Source organism: Phalacrocorax aristotelis, chromosome 15 (genome assembly GCF_949628215.1).
Source record: "Phalacrocorax aristotelis chromosome 15, bGulAri2.1, whole genome shotgun sequence".
In the NCBI taxonomy this organism is placed as follows: domain Eukaryota; kingdom Metazoa; phylum Chordata; class Aves; order Suliformes; family Phalacrocoracidae; genus Phalacrocorax; species Phalacrocorax aristotelis.
In genome coordinates this window covers 9790707-9808403 of record NC_134290.1, presented here as the reverse complement: position 1 = coordinate 9808403, position 17697 = coordinate 9790707, and the positions used below count along the sequence as shown (strand labels likewise).

Below are 17697 nucleotides of genomic sequence, written 5' to 3'. Positions count from 1 at the left end.
TCGACTCTTCATGAAGCAACAGCTTCAACCTTGAGCAGATGCAAACACCACGGCTGGCACAACCCTTCCTCGTTGTGCTTTGAGTCCCAGTTGCAGGCACTGCTTCGACACTGTAGAACTCCCTGTCATAGAGTCCTGCTTCCATGTGAGCTTTATGGGTAAATGCTGCTAATTTGACCAGGATCTTGAAAGCCACTCTAGAATCAGGTTTATGCGCTTACTGTAAAATAGTAGGCGCTCCAAACAGTTTGCGATTGAACTCCTCGGTGCTGGTTAAGGGAGGTTTGATAACGCAGCTGAGGGGTGAGCCACCAAAGCCAGTGCTCCCGTGAAGCCCACGTGGGAACCTGGGTTACTTTTCACTGTTAGAAATACAGCTGGTGTTTTAAAGTTAGGCACTGATGAGTGTTGCAGTGTGGCTGTAGGCAGATGATTAATGAGATTATAAACTAGCACCAGACTACCCTCGTTTCAACCACATCTTAGAGCTTCTCTCTTCCTGCCTTACCTGCCAGGGCTCCAGCAGAGTCAGGTTTAGGTCTGGTCTTGCTTTCTCATTGCTAACAATGCCACAGATCAATCTAGCACTTCCCAGCAGGATTGTCTCCAAGTCTTTAGACTAATGACGTTAGCTTTTACATAGTCACAAGGTGAAAGGACTGACACCCCATGGTCAAGGTTCACCCACAAAAGGTTTACACTCACAAAAGTGCAACCCCATCTGCCCTGAAACCTCACACTACATCTGAAATGAAATTTTCTTCCAAAATGAGACTCTTAATTGCTAAAATTCAACAGCAGCATGTCACATATTGAGTTAGCTGCGATCTTCATTTATTGACCCGAAAACTAGAGCAGGTAACTCACACGCAGCACCTATGGGAGGACACATACAATGAACACGTTTCAGCTGAGCTGGGGCTTGTGTTTAGCACCCTTTACCTTTCTCAGTCGCTCTTTGTGCAAAGACACATTTAACAACAGTGCCTGGACTTTGCACCATTAGACCTCTCCGATTGAATCCTGGCTTTTTCCCTTCTGCCAGCACCATCTGTTTCTACAGTGTAAACAGCAACTGTAGACAGGTTAAACACAAGGACACATTTTAAAGGAGACTCCCCTTTCTATACCACTTAAAATAAGCACAAAGGAGCTTCGCTTGCATTTTCCACTATTTTTGTACCCCAGTTTTCATAAAGCCAGCACTGATTCTGAAAACACCACTGCTAAGAACAGATATTATTTCACTGTGACTGTGCTACTCCCCCCAGCATATTTATAATGCAGTCAAGAGAGCCTTCTTTTTTCCTCCCATTCAATTCTTATTCTTAATTTCAAGTACAGAATAGAAGTGAAATGGGTGGAAACCTCTGTTTTCCCTTAAGTCATTACAAACAAAACACAAGTTTGTTCAGTAGAAGGCCATGATTTATTGACAGTTATTCTGAAATACGGATGACTGAACATAATAAAAAGACATTTGTAAAAAAACCAGGAAAACAAACCAACCTCATCTTTAAATGCATCACTTGAAGGCATTGATTAAGGGGACTCCATGTGCCGGCAGTTCCTGGTGCAACTGACGGAACAACATGGCACATTTGTTCCTTTCCTGGGTCTTGCCGAGGGTGTGGAACAGCCGGGCTTGGAAGTAGAGAACGTCCCTGAGCTGCTCCTTGCAGTCCACTTTGGCGAAGTAAGTCTTGGCTTCATTTAGATTCAAGATAGCAGATTCCAATGCTGTGGAAAAAAGGGGGGCAGTCATATTTAAGATGGTATCACAACAACAACTCGAAGCAATACAGCTCAACTCTAAGGAGCCCAATTATAAATTCCTCGGCTTTTCAAAACAATTTGTGTCTTAGCAACATGGTCTTTCAGCTAGTTTCTGTTATTCAGCCTTTACTGCAAAATACGGGTGTGAAAGTATGCAGATAAACAAGATTCCATTATAAACACTACACCTGTTGAATAACTAATTCCAAATTAATTTTGCTATCCAACAACTAGGTAACACACTCTACTGTACCATTTAAACTTTTTTCAACAGTGATCGTGCAGCACAACTCTAACATATACACACCAGTCTGCACTTCTCAGCTTCTGAGCGCAGTTTCAGTGAGAATTACTCATCACACTACCTTCAATCTTCTTTTCTGGCGTGTAGGAAGCTGCAGAAGCCACCTGACATTTGGCCACCAAGAACATGGCACAGCCTTTGTCCAGGACAGCTCCGTGGGCCAAGACAGGTTCTATGGCCATGTGCAGAATATTCAGGGCTTGTTCAGGAATGCCAAGGATCAGCTGAAAGAGAAATACTTGCTGGACTAATACTGAAATCCGCTGTTAAGAGCAGCCTCTTCGGAGAAGACCAACATAAGCCACATCTGTTTCTAATAATGCAACGCATTACAGACAAGGATGTAAATTTCTTCCACATAATCTTCTTTTAAATCAAAACTTATTAGTGGAAATGAGCTAGTATCTGAAGTGATTAGGCATGGCTTCTCCACTGCAGACAGTGCTGACAGCCATGTCTCTGCCAGCTCAGAGCAAACAATATAACTGAACATTACATTACAAGCATTATTTTTAATTCGAACGCACACCAAACTGTGCTACTAGAAAGCCAAAATACTAGTAGAAAAAATAACAACTGAAGAAACGAAGGCAGGGCCAATTTATGCTTGCCTGCTTAATTACATGCAAAAACTACACATCTTAGTGATACACATGAAACTCAATTTTTATTAACTTCCTCAAAAGATTTTACATTTAGCACACACTTCAGAATCAATAATTTAATTCCAACACAGTTGTGTTCTTAAATCTCACAGGAGTAGAAACAGTATCCAGATCCCCAGAATGTGTGTTGCCCTACAGCCCTGTGAAAACACAAATTGGACATACCTGGGAGAAAGCCAAGTTCAGCAGAGTTTCAGAAGCCAAGTACTGTAGGCTATATTCTCGAGAGAGGGCAAGAGCCTGCAGCAGGACAGGCAACGCTATGGTATGACATGAAGATCTCCAGTAGAGCTCTGCTATTGACAGCAGTACGCTAACCAAAACGGGAAAGAATTACAAACATTCTCTTTTGATTAAAACATCCACTTGCTTCCCAAATAATTATTCCACCCATAATGGCATTGGTTTTATTACGAATTACATTACTGCCTGTACAATAAACTTCAACTACACCCTTAAGAGCAGATGCCATTGAGGTACAAAAGATTAAACAACACCATAACTACTCTGAAGGTTAGCACAAAGGTACAATTACACACATACATGTCTATTTCCTATTTATTTGGATGCAGTGTTTCCTTCTTCCGTAAGTCTTCATGGAACATTAAAATAAGTTCACTGCCTTTTAGTTTACCTATTAAAGATGAGTAGGTTTCAGTTCCACAATATTTTGAGGATTCCTCCGTACCATGATTAATAAATGAAATTATTTTGGAATCTCCAAATCACAGTAGGTAATCTGAAGACTAGTGCAGTCTGAACACAGACAAATTGAAATGGCTGATTGTAATCACTGCAAAGTGGCTTTAACACTCTGAAAAGGAAACATTTCTTACCTAATCACCATCTCGGTGTTCTTGATTTTCTGGCAGTGGATCAACAATTTCTGCAAAAGTTTGTGTGCCTCTGACATTTGATTTTGGGCTTTCAATACAATGGCTTTTCTGCCGTGGTAGAGAGAAAACATCACTGATCATAGTTTTGTACTTTAGATACGCTCTGCTATTCAGAACACAGTGAAATATGTCTCTGTTTTGTGACCTCTGTTTCCTGTAAGTGCAGAAAAGCAATCTGACAGAGTGCATGCACGCTATGCACACTGGCAGGGGGAAAACCAGATACCTCCGATTCCAACTGGACAACTCACAGGCAGAAAGGATCAAACTCATAAGACAGCTTTAGATAGAAAACAGGGACTGCCAAAAGCAAAGGCCAAACAGGCAGCAGAAGTGGGAGGGCACGCAGGCTAGAACACACAAGTAATTTTTTTTAAGAAAAACAGGTATGAGGCAAAGTAGCTAAAATTGGCTTGAGCTAACAAGGATACGGAACAACAGGGGAAGAGTGAGAACAGGGAAATAAGAAACAAATACACAGTAGTAGGGGTGTGTACAAACGCCCTGAACCCAGACACCGAGTAGAATATTTAAAGACCAGGGAAATCACAAACAGTCCAATTCCAGAAGGACAAGCATCAGGTCCCACAGCTTGAATACTGATCTTCTGGCTTACTGGCATTAGCTATGTTTTCAGGTGTTTTGCCTCATAGAAAATCAACAAGAAACTGCTTTTAACAGTAAGCTGTTTTTCATACTCACCAAATAACAAGTTGTAACCCTACCTACTTCTAACATCTCATTCTCATTTAGAAACAAGAACCCATTAAAGTGAGAGAAAAATCATATTGTTCCATTTTGTAGATGTAGAAACCAGGATACAGATGAAGACACTCAAGCTCAGACTAGGCCTGAGATCCCCAGCTATTTGACATAAAATTTTGCCTTGTCTTTAGGTGTGAGTACAGTTACACCATGGCGGATTTCAAAGAAGTATTTTGTGTTCTCAGAACAGATCTACAGCTCTAGATTAACACCAACTTCAGCAGTGCTATTCCAGTTCTTAAAATGTCCAGAGTAACAACTAGAAATTATTATTCCATTAGAGCATGTCCTGCAGTAAGCACTACAGGTTAGACAACATGGCCGTAATTAGTTCTGGAAAGGGAAGAACATGTAAGCCCATGTGACCGCCAGCAATCATTTTGCTAAATTTTTCATTATCTTCATGGGACACACCTGCAAGTGTATGCAGATTCATGATTTCTTACCTGTACACGCCTTCAATGCTATTAAGTGCTGTAATTCCTGCTACAAGAGAATCTGCTATATGATATCTGCCATCATTCATGGCTCTCTCAAACTGTATTTTCTGATCAAACAGCATCCAAAGCTAAACAAAGAACATCCAGGAACAAGTTTTAGAAGCTGTGCCTGCTCATTTTCTAATCCCAAATTAGAATTTACTTCCCCTGTGGATACTTATGTCTAGACACAACTAACTCCACCATCCAATTACTGGATTTACTAAATCACTGTCCTCAACAGAAATACTCAGGTCTGGTTTAATGTTTCAGTACCAAAGCTCACCTATTTGACTGCATTTTAAGTAAAAAGGCTGTATTTAAATCATTACTAATGCTTTAAAACAGGAGACTTGTTCTGTAGCAAAAAGAGAAAGACCAAACTATATCGAACACTTCAATGTAAATACTCTTTTACAGACTCAGGTGTTAGTGTGTTTCCCAGGGTCACACAAAACCCGGCCTATTCTCTCTGTTATTTCTGGACTGTAAAGTATCAAAATCCGGAGCACTAATTAAACAGAACTTTGAAGCTCCAAATCAGTGCAGAGCATTTAATACCTACATGTACTCATGAAGCAGATGTATATTCCTCTGTCAGTGACCTTTCTATTTACACAGCTTTTCCATAAGGGGCTCTGGTGAGATAAATATCTCACCAGCCTTAAAACAACAAGGCATCTTTTTCATGCTTTTGTAGAAAAGTTTATGCCGCACAGCTTCCCATGAGGTCATGAGCCAAGCAAAATTAGCAAACTTATAGAAACTTATAGCACAAGGCATACAGAGGAAAGAATTTGGATGCAGTGGAATTCAGAACCTATTGTATAACAGTTACATAATTTACAGGCTAAATTATAAATATTCTACCTGTGCATGCTGACTATTGGGAGGGAATCTTTCCTTTAGGTGTTTCAGTATTTCAGAAGCAGCTGCAAAGTATCCCTGTAACACAGAAATAGCACTCTGATTAACAGACACTGAGGCAAGCACCACTCCCCTTGATTTAAACACAGCCTTTGTGGAAAGAACTTGCCAAGCAAAAACCCTCTGTTTTCTTCACCCCCAATGCAGACACTAAAGGCAGCACAAACCACGAGTCAAGTCTCGCACTCTGCATCAATAACACCCACGTTCTCTCACCCAAATGAGATTTTGCGCAACTAGCCATAAAACTCACCTGCTCTGCATGTAGCTCAGCCAGGTGACACAATACTACAGCAAAGGACTCTGTGTTATTCTGCTGAACGCCCACGTTCACAGCCTCCAGACTGTTCATGCTCAGCAATGTTTGGGCTTGTTGAAGTGCCATGGTGCTTGTGCAAGAAAAATATCTTTTAGCTTTCAAGCAGCAAACAACCGTTTTTAGCCTATGGTCTTGTTATGACAACAGTCTAACAGTCTACATTTTCTGCTAAGCCAGGGCCTGGGGGGAATGAAAACTTGTAAAACAACCGCTATCCAGGAACTCTGGACTATGCAGTCACATCAAGTACTACATACTGAAAGCTGCACACAGCCTAAGCACTGAGATGCTGAAAATGGGGGCACAGGAACAACTTGTGATCCGTTTCCACTACTAAATGGAAACTCAATCTCTTCTCCAGTATGAGTTTTAAAGGAACACAAGAGAATGGAAGTAACTGCACTCAGCCTGTACTGAATCACAGTCTGATTGCTTTATTTTTGTGCACTGGAGAGACACAGTCACTTGTTACACCTATATAAATAACTCAAAAATGCATTATGTGCTAACAAGTACAGTGAGCTAACACAAGAGTTCAAAAGAAATAAAATACCTGCGGCCATATAATCTCCAAATGGCAGTCTTCTGTGCTATACTAATATCAATAAGCTCTGACAAACTGTGTTTCCAGTGCAACAGATCAGAATCTTTTAAGGCATCCATTAGTTTGTTGGCAGCCTTTCCTGCAAAAGCTCTTTGCTGAACCAAGGACTGTATTCCCAGGGAAGCAAGGTACTGGGAAAAAGAAAAAAAAAAAAAACAAACAACAGCATTGAAAGACAATAGAGTACTCTGCACTTGCAAATTACACCTGAGCAAGAGTTCTAAACTAAGAAAAAAATCCCAAAGAAAAAGAGGCGGCATTCAGCACAGACAAAGGAACGCTGCTCCAGGCATTTCTTTAAATACCCACTTATGCACACCCACATATGTGAATGCCATTTTGTTAGATGTGAAAGGTAATTTCCACTCCCCCACACAGAACCCTTAAAGAGGATGACAGGACTTGTACATGGACTTCTCCAATGGTGAAACAGCTGTAAAAATACAGAGCCTTCCCGCCCCTTCCCCACCAAGCCATCATGTCTGCTCTCACCTCCCAAGGTCAGCAGTTTAGCTCCTTAAAAGGAACAATTCTCTTAATAAAGAGATTGCAGATCTTGGGGGAGACAGATCTAAACTTTAACAGCCAACAGATTCAGGGCACAAAACTATCTAAGGGGAGAGCTGCCTTGCAAGATTTCACAGCTGGGACAGAGCTGCACAAGCAAACCTGGTTTCAAAGCCCTGCCAGAGGCATCAGCACTGAGTTTCAGGGAAGGCGGAGGCATAAGAACCTCCCTTGAGCACCGGCAGATTGTGTTATAGGCCTAAGGCCGAAATGGTGCTTGGGGCCAGGCTAGTAGCCACAGAAAGCAGAAAGTTTTTCTGCACAAAAAATAAACAGGTTAGAAGGAAAAACAGTGAGCCTTGCAGTAATGCACTGGCATTAAAGCATCCGAACTCTGGTTTGCAAATATGAAGAGTAAAAATAATAGAAACAGCTAGATTTTGGAGCATTAAAATAGATTTGTTTGAATTCAGCTACATATTTTGAACCGACCAGCCACAAAACCAAAAACCCTATCATGCACACTCCCCTCACCACATGTGTTCATCCTAGAATAAAGTTAATGATAAAAGAAATGGTCTTACCGGCAAACCAAAATGTAAAGATTTGTTTACAGAGTGCTCCAGCAGAACACAGCTATCAAATATCTTCTGCTCCAAGATGTACAACCAGCTCTAGCAAGAAAAAAAGTTTAAAATCTCATTGCAAATAGCTAACGGCTGCAGCACTTTTAACTTTTCTTACTTTTTGTACAGAACACACAAAAACTCACCCGCTCTTCAGAATTAATATGATACTAAGGAAACTTCTATTAAATGCTGCACAGCAAAACGTATCAGAAGTGCAGCTAGGCTGGGACACTGGCTTGACAGCACTCAACACTGGAGGTTCAGAGTAACGCACAGAAACCCCATTACCCAGTTAACTGTGGAAAGCAGCATCTTAGGAGTTTGATACCATTGATGCCAACTGATTATAACAGTAATGTTAATTACAGAACAAAATACGGAGAATTCTAAGCCTATCCCTCCCTCTTTTTGTTTGCTCAAAAGAAGGCTGATTACTCTTTGAGAATCCAACAGACAGTAAGGAGGAAGTTTATTAAATACTTTGTCTCTTAAAAACATACAGGACTAAACTTCAAGATTAGTACTGAGATCTTAGTACTCTGGGATCACAGCTCCTGTTTAGGTAATCCTGAGTTGCAACAAAATCATCCCATGATCTCCCTAGTTTGTTGCTCTGGGTGACCCACCTCCCAGAAGCAACGGTCATCTCACTGTTGGACAGTCATATTTAAATAACTGATGCATTTGATGAGGTACTACTGTAAGAGTAGCTCAGATAACACAGACAAAGGTGACTGACTTAACCTCCATTTCAGCACAGCTATCTTACCAGGCAGTGCTGCAAGCAAACATGGTCATTAGACTCCTGTGCAATTCGGATGGCTTCCTGAAGTGCAAGTTCAGCCTGTTGGCTATCAGCAAACAAAAAGGGAGAAAATATTAGTATTCCCACAGTGCTTAAAATACCACATTACAATACAGAGGAATATTGATCTAAATTATGCATATCACACTCAGAAGATAACTCTGATTTAATAGACTGGTGAGAAAGCCCATATTTTCCTCCTAGCACTTCAGCAATATATTCCAGTCTTGAGGATAAGCAAGACAGCATCTGCAAGCCACTACAAAAATGCAACTGTAACCCCTAAGTGGGCTTTCAAACCCTGCACATTCCCATGTGCCAAGTTATTGTTTGAACAGGGGCAACATGAAGTATCTGTCTGTGTAGAAAGAGTTGCTGCCCTCAATTTTGCAGATGTCCTTCCCACCTCCAGTCCTTTTACATGATGCATCCAGGCAGCAGTCAATAAATGCAAACCATACATGGAGATGGGTAAGCCAGCTTTATCAATAAAATAACACCCACCCCTAGGGCATTTTAAAATTTAAAAAAAACTCAGATGACTTTTTTTATTTATTCCTTTTCCAGATCATCAGCTCTATGTTGATTTGAATGTTAACAGAAAACCAACCGCACTTTCTTAAGAATATAGCTGAAAATAGGCATTCATGTCCACTGACCTTTCTGAGGTCATGGAAATGTACCAGTTGAGACCTTAAATACCTAGGAAACAGTCGCAACAGGACACAGACAAATGTCAACTCTTACCCTGCTGTAGATGGCTCAGTTATTATGGAAACCAAATAAATGTCAAAATAAAAACAAAAAAAAAACCCAAATAAAGATTCAAAAAAAATTCCAGCGCAACCCAACTACAGCTGTTATCAAATTACAGAAAGCCCCTCTTATCCTGAACAGATTTTCACAATGAACAAAAGGTCTATCTATCAGCACTTACGAGATGCAACAAGATGAATTTCAGTTGTGCAGTACAATATATTAACTTACTAATGGCCGAACCGACAGTGCAGTGCAGCTAGATTGAGAGCCGCGTATCTCAGACTCCGGCCATAACCTTCATCCCCATTGCTTTTGCTTTCTGCTCCAGTGAGAATTAAACGGTCAAAATAATGAAGGAGGCTGTGCGTTGAACTGAAGACATCTTGCACTCTGAGACTATTTAAGTAGCTTAAATAATGCTAAAAAATGAAGTAAATTCATCTTTAACTATACAGAATTACTAAAACAAAGTTTTTGTTTAAAATTACTATGCATCTTCTTACTGAGAATGGTTGCCTGACCGGTGCAACCGTGAATTCCTGCATGGCCAGGAAAGTGCCTCATCAGAAGTTGCAGCAATATTGATACTACCTGTGCAGAACTTCTGTAAATCTTGGATAAAATCAGTTCTTTTCCCTAACAGGATCTTCCAAATGGCATCCCATAGGCCAAGATCTGGCTGTCAAAATTATCCCACCCAGTCTGAGACCTCTACATAGGTAGAATCCCGGTATTTATGTGCTAAGCGAGAGTGGGAATGGAGGTATGACTCCCTCTGTGTCTGCACTCAGGAAGACACTCAGAAGCATGAGCATGCTTCCAAATGCCATCTAGGTAGGAAGCAGATGCTAAAACTATGTATTTTCTTCCTGGCATTGAGACCTGGGCAAGACAACTCTAAGTCAGACAAACAGAACACTAAAGAGGACTTCTGGAGCTGTCAAGTCCAGCCCCTGCTAGGGCAGCCCTTTCAAGGATATGTCTCCAAATGGGAATAAGGAAAATCCTGTCTGCCTCAGCCCAGGGCTACTGGGAGGAAGAGATGGAATGTAAGGCAGGAAAGAGTTAAGTGGGAACTCATGGAACTTGCCCAAGAAAAGCTGTTGAGGAACAAGGGCAAATGCTCAGAGCACAGGTCTGGAACCAGCTCTGAATGTGAGTTGTCCATTGCTTTCAGAACAAAATGCTATTAAGCACCAGAAATAAAGCAAATATCAATAAACAAAATCAAGACATATTGCACTCAATACTAATTTTTAAATATGGGAGTATGAGGCCTGAGATTTCTTAGGAAAATGTATGTGAAAAGAAATAAGTTTTAGGTTTAGTTCAACAAGAATGCAGTCTCATAGTCCCACCAAAATTAAGAGAATTATACCTGTGCATAAAGCTAGGCATGTGGTTAAGTACTTCACTTAATTAAGGTTTCTGCACCTTCATGAGTTTCAGTCTGAATTACTAAACATTTATATGCAACTTGCTCACATTTTTATCATCTGCTTATATTTCAGTATAGAATAAATTACTCCCAAGTAATCCCATCCTAGAGATAAGAAATCCCTTTACAACCATTTTGGATGAAGAAAAAGGTACTTACTGCTTCAGCAAAGTCTGGATTAAATTTTAACAAGTTGTTCAATTCTTTTTGTAAAGATGATGGAGTAAGAGCCTTTGTTTCATCATTCTTCAATAAGGAAGCCTAGAATAAAAATTGAAAAGTAAAAGCAAGATAAGTAACTCAAACTGGAGGGTTACAAATATATTTTGATATATGCTTGTCAGTTTGTTATCTGCTTGGAGAGAACATTAAAGATTTCTGTAACGGCTCTGTCTACTATGATGCTGAAACATGAGTGGCAGTTTTATTCTATACTTTACTATAGCATTCATTGTCCAGAGATCAGAGAGACCAAATAAAACAAAAACTTATTCAAAGGACTGTTTAAAGGTACTTAAAGAATTCTGTTTTAAGTTTCTCTTTGAAGAACTAATACAACAGATTGCTCACTGGAATTACATGTATATTCTCACAAAAAAAAATAATCAGGAAACTAAATAAAAGTAAATCCATAGTTTTCTTCAGCAAGTAGATAAATTAATAAAAAGTTAAAATAATCTAGTTACTAGAATAAGCATTACTGAATACTAAAAGACTTCAAATATCAGAACCCTCCTAAACATCCGTAATACTCTACTTGGGAAGAAAAAAAAATTATACACACCAGTAAGATACCCTACACAAATCACACCTGCTAAAAAACACACTATAACAGAACGTCACTGCAGTTAAGATCCATACCTTGCGCCAAATCAGTGGAGTCTGTCCTGTCTTCTCACTAAACCCTATTTCTAACTCTGTTCCTGGATATGGGGTTTCCTATTCTGCACACATGTAGGGAGGCTAAAGTGCCAGCAGCTGGAGCTAGACCACAGGGGTCTGTGTGCCTGTGGTGCCAGCAGCTGGAGTGGGGCCCACGTGCATGCGGTGACAGCAACTGGAGCAAGCGAGAGTATGCGTGTCAGTGGGCGACCACTGGTGAACATCAAGCTGGACTAGGCAGAAAGCAGAAGCAGCTTGAGAGTCAAGTATTGAAACAGCTGTAAGACTGAGCCAGATATGTTGCTCCGAACAAGACAACTGCAGGAAGTCCAGGCCAAGCAGGAGGTCCCAAGCCAACTGAAGGAGAGACTGTGGGGCCTTTGGGTCAACAGAGATATGCATTTGTATGTGTGTCATATATTTCTGCTGGAGGCAACTGGAGACAAGAATTCTGGGGGCCAGTTACTTGATAAACTGATTCCACCAGTTACTGATGGAAGAAAGGAGGGGGGGAAGAGAGAGCATGAGCACACGTGAGAGCATACATGCGTATATATTTCATGGACCTCCATCCTCATCAGCCAGAGAGAGGAACAGGATAACAGACAGTATGCTCAGCCTCACCACTGGTTGCACTGGGGGTCACAGAGTTGTGGCAGCCTTGCTGCAATCAGGCTACTAGATTCAACAACCCCTAACAGGAAAGATCCTAATGGGACTGAGAAGTTACTTTGACCTCCTAAAATTTATATGAAACATCACGTACTGTACGTATTTTATTTTTTCAGCAAGCTATTATAAGTATGCAGTGCATTTACTGACATTTGTGCCCATGGGTATTTCTGCTGCATTTTGTATTTACCAGCTGGAATAATCAACAAAACTGCACATTTAACAGACATAAAATCTGAGGCAACTAGTCAGAATGGAAGTGACCTTCTCAGAATCAAGTACCATCACATGGTGTACATGCCTAGATAAAACACTATGAGCCCCAAGTGCTCATACCGAGCACATACATGCAAGATGTCAACAGATCTTTAATACATCTAAGAAAGCATCATGTCTGACGCTGTGGATAAAATTGAACATGAAATTCATGTTATGGATTGTTTACTCAACTTTATTCAGAATTAACATACCTGCTGAGAAAGAAAATACTCTGCTTGTTTCTGGGAAAGAGGTCCACTGCAAGATATCTCTTCTTCCCTGATAAGAAGCACTCTGGTTAGAAACAAGGGCAATGAAGCAGAATACAAGAAAATACATTTTATCAGACACTCCACACTTTTGCTTTATAAAGTTTTACGAGATACTAGAGCTCAACAGCATGAAAGGAAACTAAAAGGAGAAAACTTAATAAAGAATAAAATCTACATCAAAGTTAGCAATTCAAATTATTTCACTTTAGCTGTTATCTTCAACCTGCAGAAACTGTAGACAGTATGAATGTCACCCTAAACACATATGAAAAAAAGAAAAACAGCAGAGAGAAGATTTGGAGTTGACACATTCAAATAGCTTTGCTCTGTTTTTCCCTTATTCTGAAGATAGTCACAGTGAAACGAACAGGCACTTCGGCCACATGCAACACTCCAGGAAAGTGCCGTTCTGCAAGAGCAGACAGAATTTTATTCCATAGAAGGACAGCAGCTACAGCATACAGCCAGTCTCCAAAAGCTGTTAACTGTAGCAGAGCATGTAGTTCTATATAAAGACAGTTTAGAAAGTGCATTTTAAATATATGAATACTCAAAATGCTTTTAGGATTATCTTTACAGTGGAGCACCTGTTTAGTGGGTGAAAAGTCTCAATATTTGCTTCTCATTTTTGATGCAACTAGATGCGAGTTCTTGCATTTGGGGAAGGGCAAAAAGAGAAACTAAAACCATTAACTTTAATTTTCCCTAGCAAGCAATCCTTCCTTGCTGGAAGCAGAAATGACCTCTCCAACAGCTTTACCACACCACACACAAGCACAACCCGAGAAGCCATTCAGCTGTGGGCTGTACAGAAGGGAACTGCGAGCAGCACCTGGCCTTCAGCTTGTGACTCCCTCAGTGAGCCTGAGAACAGGGTACCGCCATCTTCTATGAGACACTGAGCAGAACTGCTGCCATTTACAAGTGTTACCACATGGTGGCACCAAGGAAACGGAGAGGCCACCCAGCTCTGCCAGGGTATACGAGTCTTCAAAAAACCACAAGGCTGCAGTACACTACATCTGAGTATCGCAGCTGAAGTTGTTAGTGATAGGACATGCATAGGGTCTAGACGAGCATTCATGGAGTTTGGAATGTTTAACAGGAGTAGCATCTTGAGCTGGACAAAGCTTAAGTTTACTCTGACGTGTATAAAGGTAATCTGAAATAAGACTAATTCTCTTAAGTGCGAAAGACTTTAATATTACTATATCACCTTAAAGGCACATCAAGTTCTTCTTTCTCCATTTTCCCCTCCAGTTCCTCTGTATTTGTCAGTTCCATATCATTTTCATCAATTCCATTTTTTTTCTCATCATTTTGAAAGTACTGCTGAAGTGCAGTGTAAAGTTTATAGACCTGGCTAAAAGAAAGCTTATTGTATGCCAAGATCATATGGCGGAGAAACAGACCTGCAAAGAAAAACATCTGTTATGACAACTGTCTGTAAGGTTGCTGCTTCGGAGAGAAGACTAGAAATCATAATAACCGGAAGATTAAATTGAATTATTTAATTCTGCTTAAGTGTCTCAGTCTACCAACTGATAAAACCCAAATTTTCATCTTTTTAAGATCAGTAAGAACTGCAGAATAGGCAAAATTCTTGGTTAATATGAAACATCTGAGCAAGAGAAAAATCATATTATGCAATCTTTAAACCTCCCCAAAAAGAAAAACAAAGCTGTATCCTGAGTGAATTACCTCAGTGATAGATACCTCATCAAATATAGCGTATGGATAACAATTAGTTACCTACTACACTTGTTTTATGAACTTCTGGCTCTGTCCCTGTAAATGAATCTGAAAGGTCATCAAAAAACTGTTCCATATCTTTCAATTCTCCTTCTGCCATGAGTTTTAACCTAAACAGGGGAACAAAATGACATTTTTTTAGGGTATTTATATTATGCATCAAATAAAATATTCTCCTATTTCAGGCATAGATAAGAAAACAGAAAGAGAACCAGGTGGTAGCTAATTCATTACACCCAGAAAGTTTTTATACTCATAAGACGAATCAAAACATATCAAATAATAACAATAAGCCAAATAATAATCAGGTTTGAGGTGGGTTTTTTCTCCTTTTTAAACAGTTCTTTTAATAAGGAGAATAATTGGAAAAGATGGTTATTTTTCTAACAAAACAATTAGGAACCCAAAATAGACAGCTGTTTGGTGGGTTAGGTAATGTCAAAACTGATCTTCTGTATCATAGAAACTTTAAAACAGATGGCTTCAATGTTTGGTTTGCTTGCCTGTCAGAACTTATTTATGAAAACTAAGAAAACTGTAAAAGTATATTTTTGCTCCAAATGTATAACTTTTTAAACTATACATTTACACATTTCAGAGCCCTTCTTGATAGATATCAGAGTAGATATAGACAATACAGAGCAAGCATGTAACAGCTTTATCATCTTTAACAGAATTATTGATTGTAGCGGCAGCTTTTTCACCTTTCCAACACAAAACGCAGAAACGACAGGAGGGATGGCATTAATCAAACAAGGAAGCAGCTCCTCAGCCTCCAGCCGCAGGGAGACACGACTCACAACGACTCCGCGCCCCCCTCCACTACGAGCCGATCTACAGCAGCCCGCCTCCCCCTCCCCGATTGCACAGAGCCGGCTTAAGGGTTTCCTGCGGCGGGGAGGGGCGGCCTCGGCGCCCACCTGATGTGCACGGAGCTGGCCAGGTGCGGGCAGGACTCCTCGATGGCCTTGCGCAGTCGCGACAGCGGCATGTCAGGGCCCTGAGGAGGAGAACGACATGTCGCAACAGGCCACAAGGGAAGCAGACCCTCGGGGTCGCCCTCCCTCCCCCTCAGGGCTAGGCCTAGACCCGGGCCCGTCCGTGACCTGCAGCAGCGGCAGCAGCAGCCGGTTGAGCCGCCGCCGCTCCAGCAGGCCGAGCTGCGCGCCCGCGCGGCCCAGCTCGCTCAGGAGCACCAGCAACGCCATCTTGTATGGGGTGACCCAGTCCTTGATGCCGAAGACGTTGGCATGCACCACGCCGTTCGTCATCATCGGGTTGAAGTAGAGGCTCTCGTGCACGCTCGCCATGGCGGCACCCGGCCGGCCGCCCGCCGGACCGTCGCCCGGGAAACCAGCCTCGCCCGCCGGCCAATCGTCGCCGCCGTCGCCGTCACGCGGGTCGCACCGCAACCAATCAGAGAGGGAGTTGTGCGCCGCCACGGCGGGGCCGGCTGGCGGCACAAGCGCAGGGGAGACGTTCCGGGGAGACAAGGATCTGCGGGGCGCCGCCTCGGGGAAGCCGCGCTGGGCCGTCGGGCGCGCTGCATCGCCCCGGGCCTCTTCCGAGCTGCCGCCGCAGCCGCTCAGCTAGGCCTGTGGGCTGTGGTGAGCTATGGCCAGCCTCCCTGTGGGTTGGCCACGGCCCGTTATCACCCACAGCGCAGCAGCGGGTCACATCTCCATCGACATGGGCCTCCACACTGCTGGCACCACAGTCCGTGGGGCCTGCAAGGGCCAGGGTTGGCAGCACAGAGGGGCCAACACCTGAATCATGACCCCGCAAGGTCCTGGGGATCCTTGCGGCCCTTCGTGGACATGCTGCAGCCCTCTGAGGAAGGCATGACCGCTGCCAGTGTTGCTGCAAGCAGGGTCGGCCCCGTGTGTCCAGGTGAGGAGAGCCATGCTGGGCAGCCTGAGGCACAGCGGCTTGGCGAGGACACGGTGTTTCTCCACAGCCAGTAATGGAAGAGGCCATGAGGGGATTCGCTGGGCCATGTGAGGAGACTGATCCATGCACTGATGTGAGTGTTTCCGTGGTGCAGCCAGAGAACACCATGGAGTGAACTCACTCCTGTTGGATTGGATTTCTTGTGAATTAATTGTGCAATAAGGATATTTCCACGCATAAGTTTTTATTTTCTCAATAATTTGTTAAAGTACTTTATTAAGGCATCTTGTTCCCAAAGAAAGTACTCCAATTATTCTAATAGTTCTCATTTTTGTAAGTGAGAGCAAAACAAAACTCAGTATTATTACACATCTGCACATCCCTGGGGATTTCAGTTGAGTTGTTCCTGATTCATGCCTGGGGTGGGTGATGAGAGGGAGAGGAGGCAAATTAAGCGTGGAGTAATTTTCTAGAATACATTTACATTTAAGAAACTTAATGTTGTAGTTAGTTGTTGCTGGCATAATTAATGATAGCTTCCTAGACCTCAGTGAACTAATACTCATTGAAGTATATCCGAATATAAAACCCAGGAAATAACTAAAGCTATTTTGTTATAAAGGTCAATTTACTGACATTTCCTGAAAATCCAGCTGGATCCCTCTAAGTCGATGAGGCCTGATTAAATTCATCTGAGGGTACTTAAAGAGCTGGCTGATGTCACAGTGAGACCTCTCTCAATGATTTTTCAATGCTCTTGGGAATCCGGAGAAGTCCCAGTTGACTGGAAGCTGGCAAATGTTGTCCCAGTTTTCAAGAAGGGCAACAGGGATGACCCTGGTAACTACAGGCCTGTCAGTCTCACTTCTATGCCTGGCAAAATTATGGAGAAGATTATTCAGGGAGTTTTTGAAAAACACCTGAAAGACAACTCAATCATTGGTCCCAGCCAGCACAGATTCACGAGGGCAAAGTCCTGCCTGACAAACTTAATTTCTTTCCATGACAAGGTCACTCATCTAGTTGACCAAGGAAAGCCAGTTGATGTGATCTTTTTGGATTTCAGTAAAGCTTTTGATACTGTCTCTCACAGTATCC

General features: G+C 42.0%; 1 protein-coding gene across 1 annotated transcript; it reads right to left on the bottom strand.

The window, feature by feature from the left end:
- Positions 1 to 819: 819 nt before the first annotated feature.
- On the bottom strand, positions 820 to 16071 carry ANAPC5 (anaphase promoting complex subunit 5). The gene is made up of 17 exons (XM_075110609.1): positions 15816 to 16071; positions 15630 to 15709; positions 14710 to 14819; positions 14174 to 14369; positions 12898 to 12964; positions 11033 to 11134; positions 9664 to 9854; positions 8641 to 8722; positions 7827 to 7916; positions 6685 to 6866; positions 6066 to 6201; positions 5756 to 5830; positions 4853 to 4974; positions 3582 to 3689; positions 2911 to 3058; positions 2142 to 2304; positions 820 to 1740 (listed from the first exon to the last, which is right to left on the bottom strand). The coding sequence occupies exons 1-17, from the start codon at positions 16017 to 16019 to the stop codon at positions 1526 to 1528; spliced, it is 2271 nt and encodes a 756-aa protein (XP_074966710.1). The 5' UTR covers positions 16020 to 16071; the 3' UTR covers positions 820 to 1525.
- Between the last annotated feature and the right edge of the window lie 1626 nt (positions 16072 to 17697).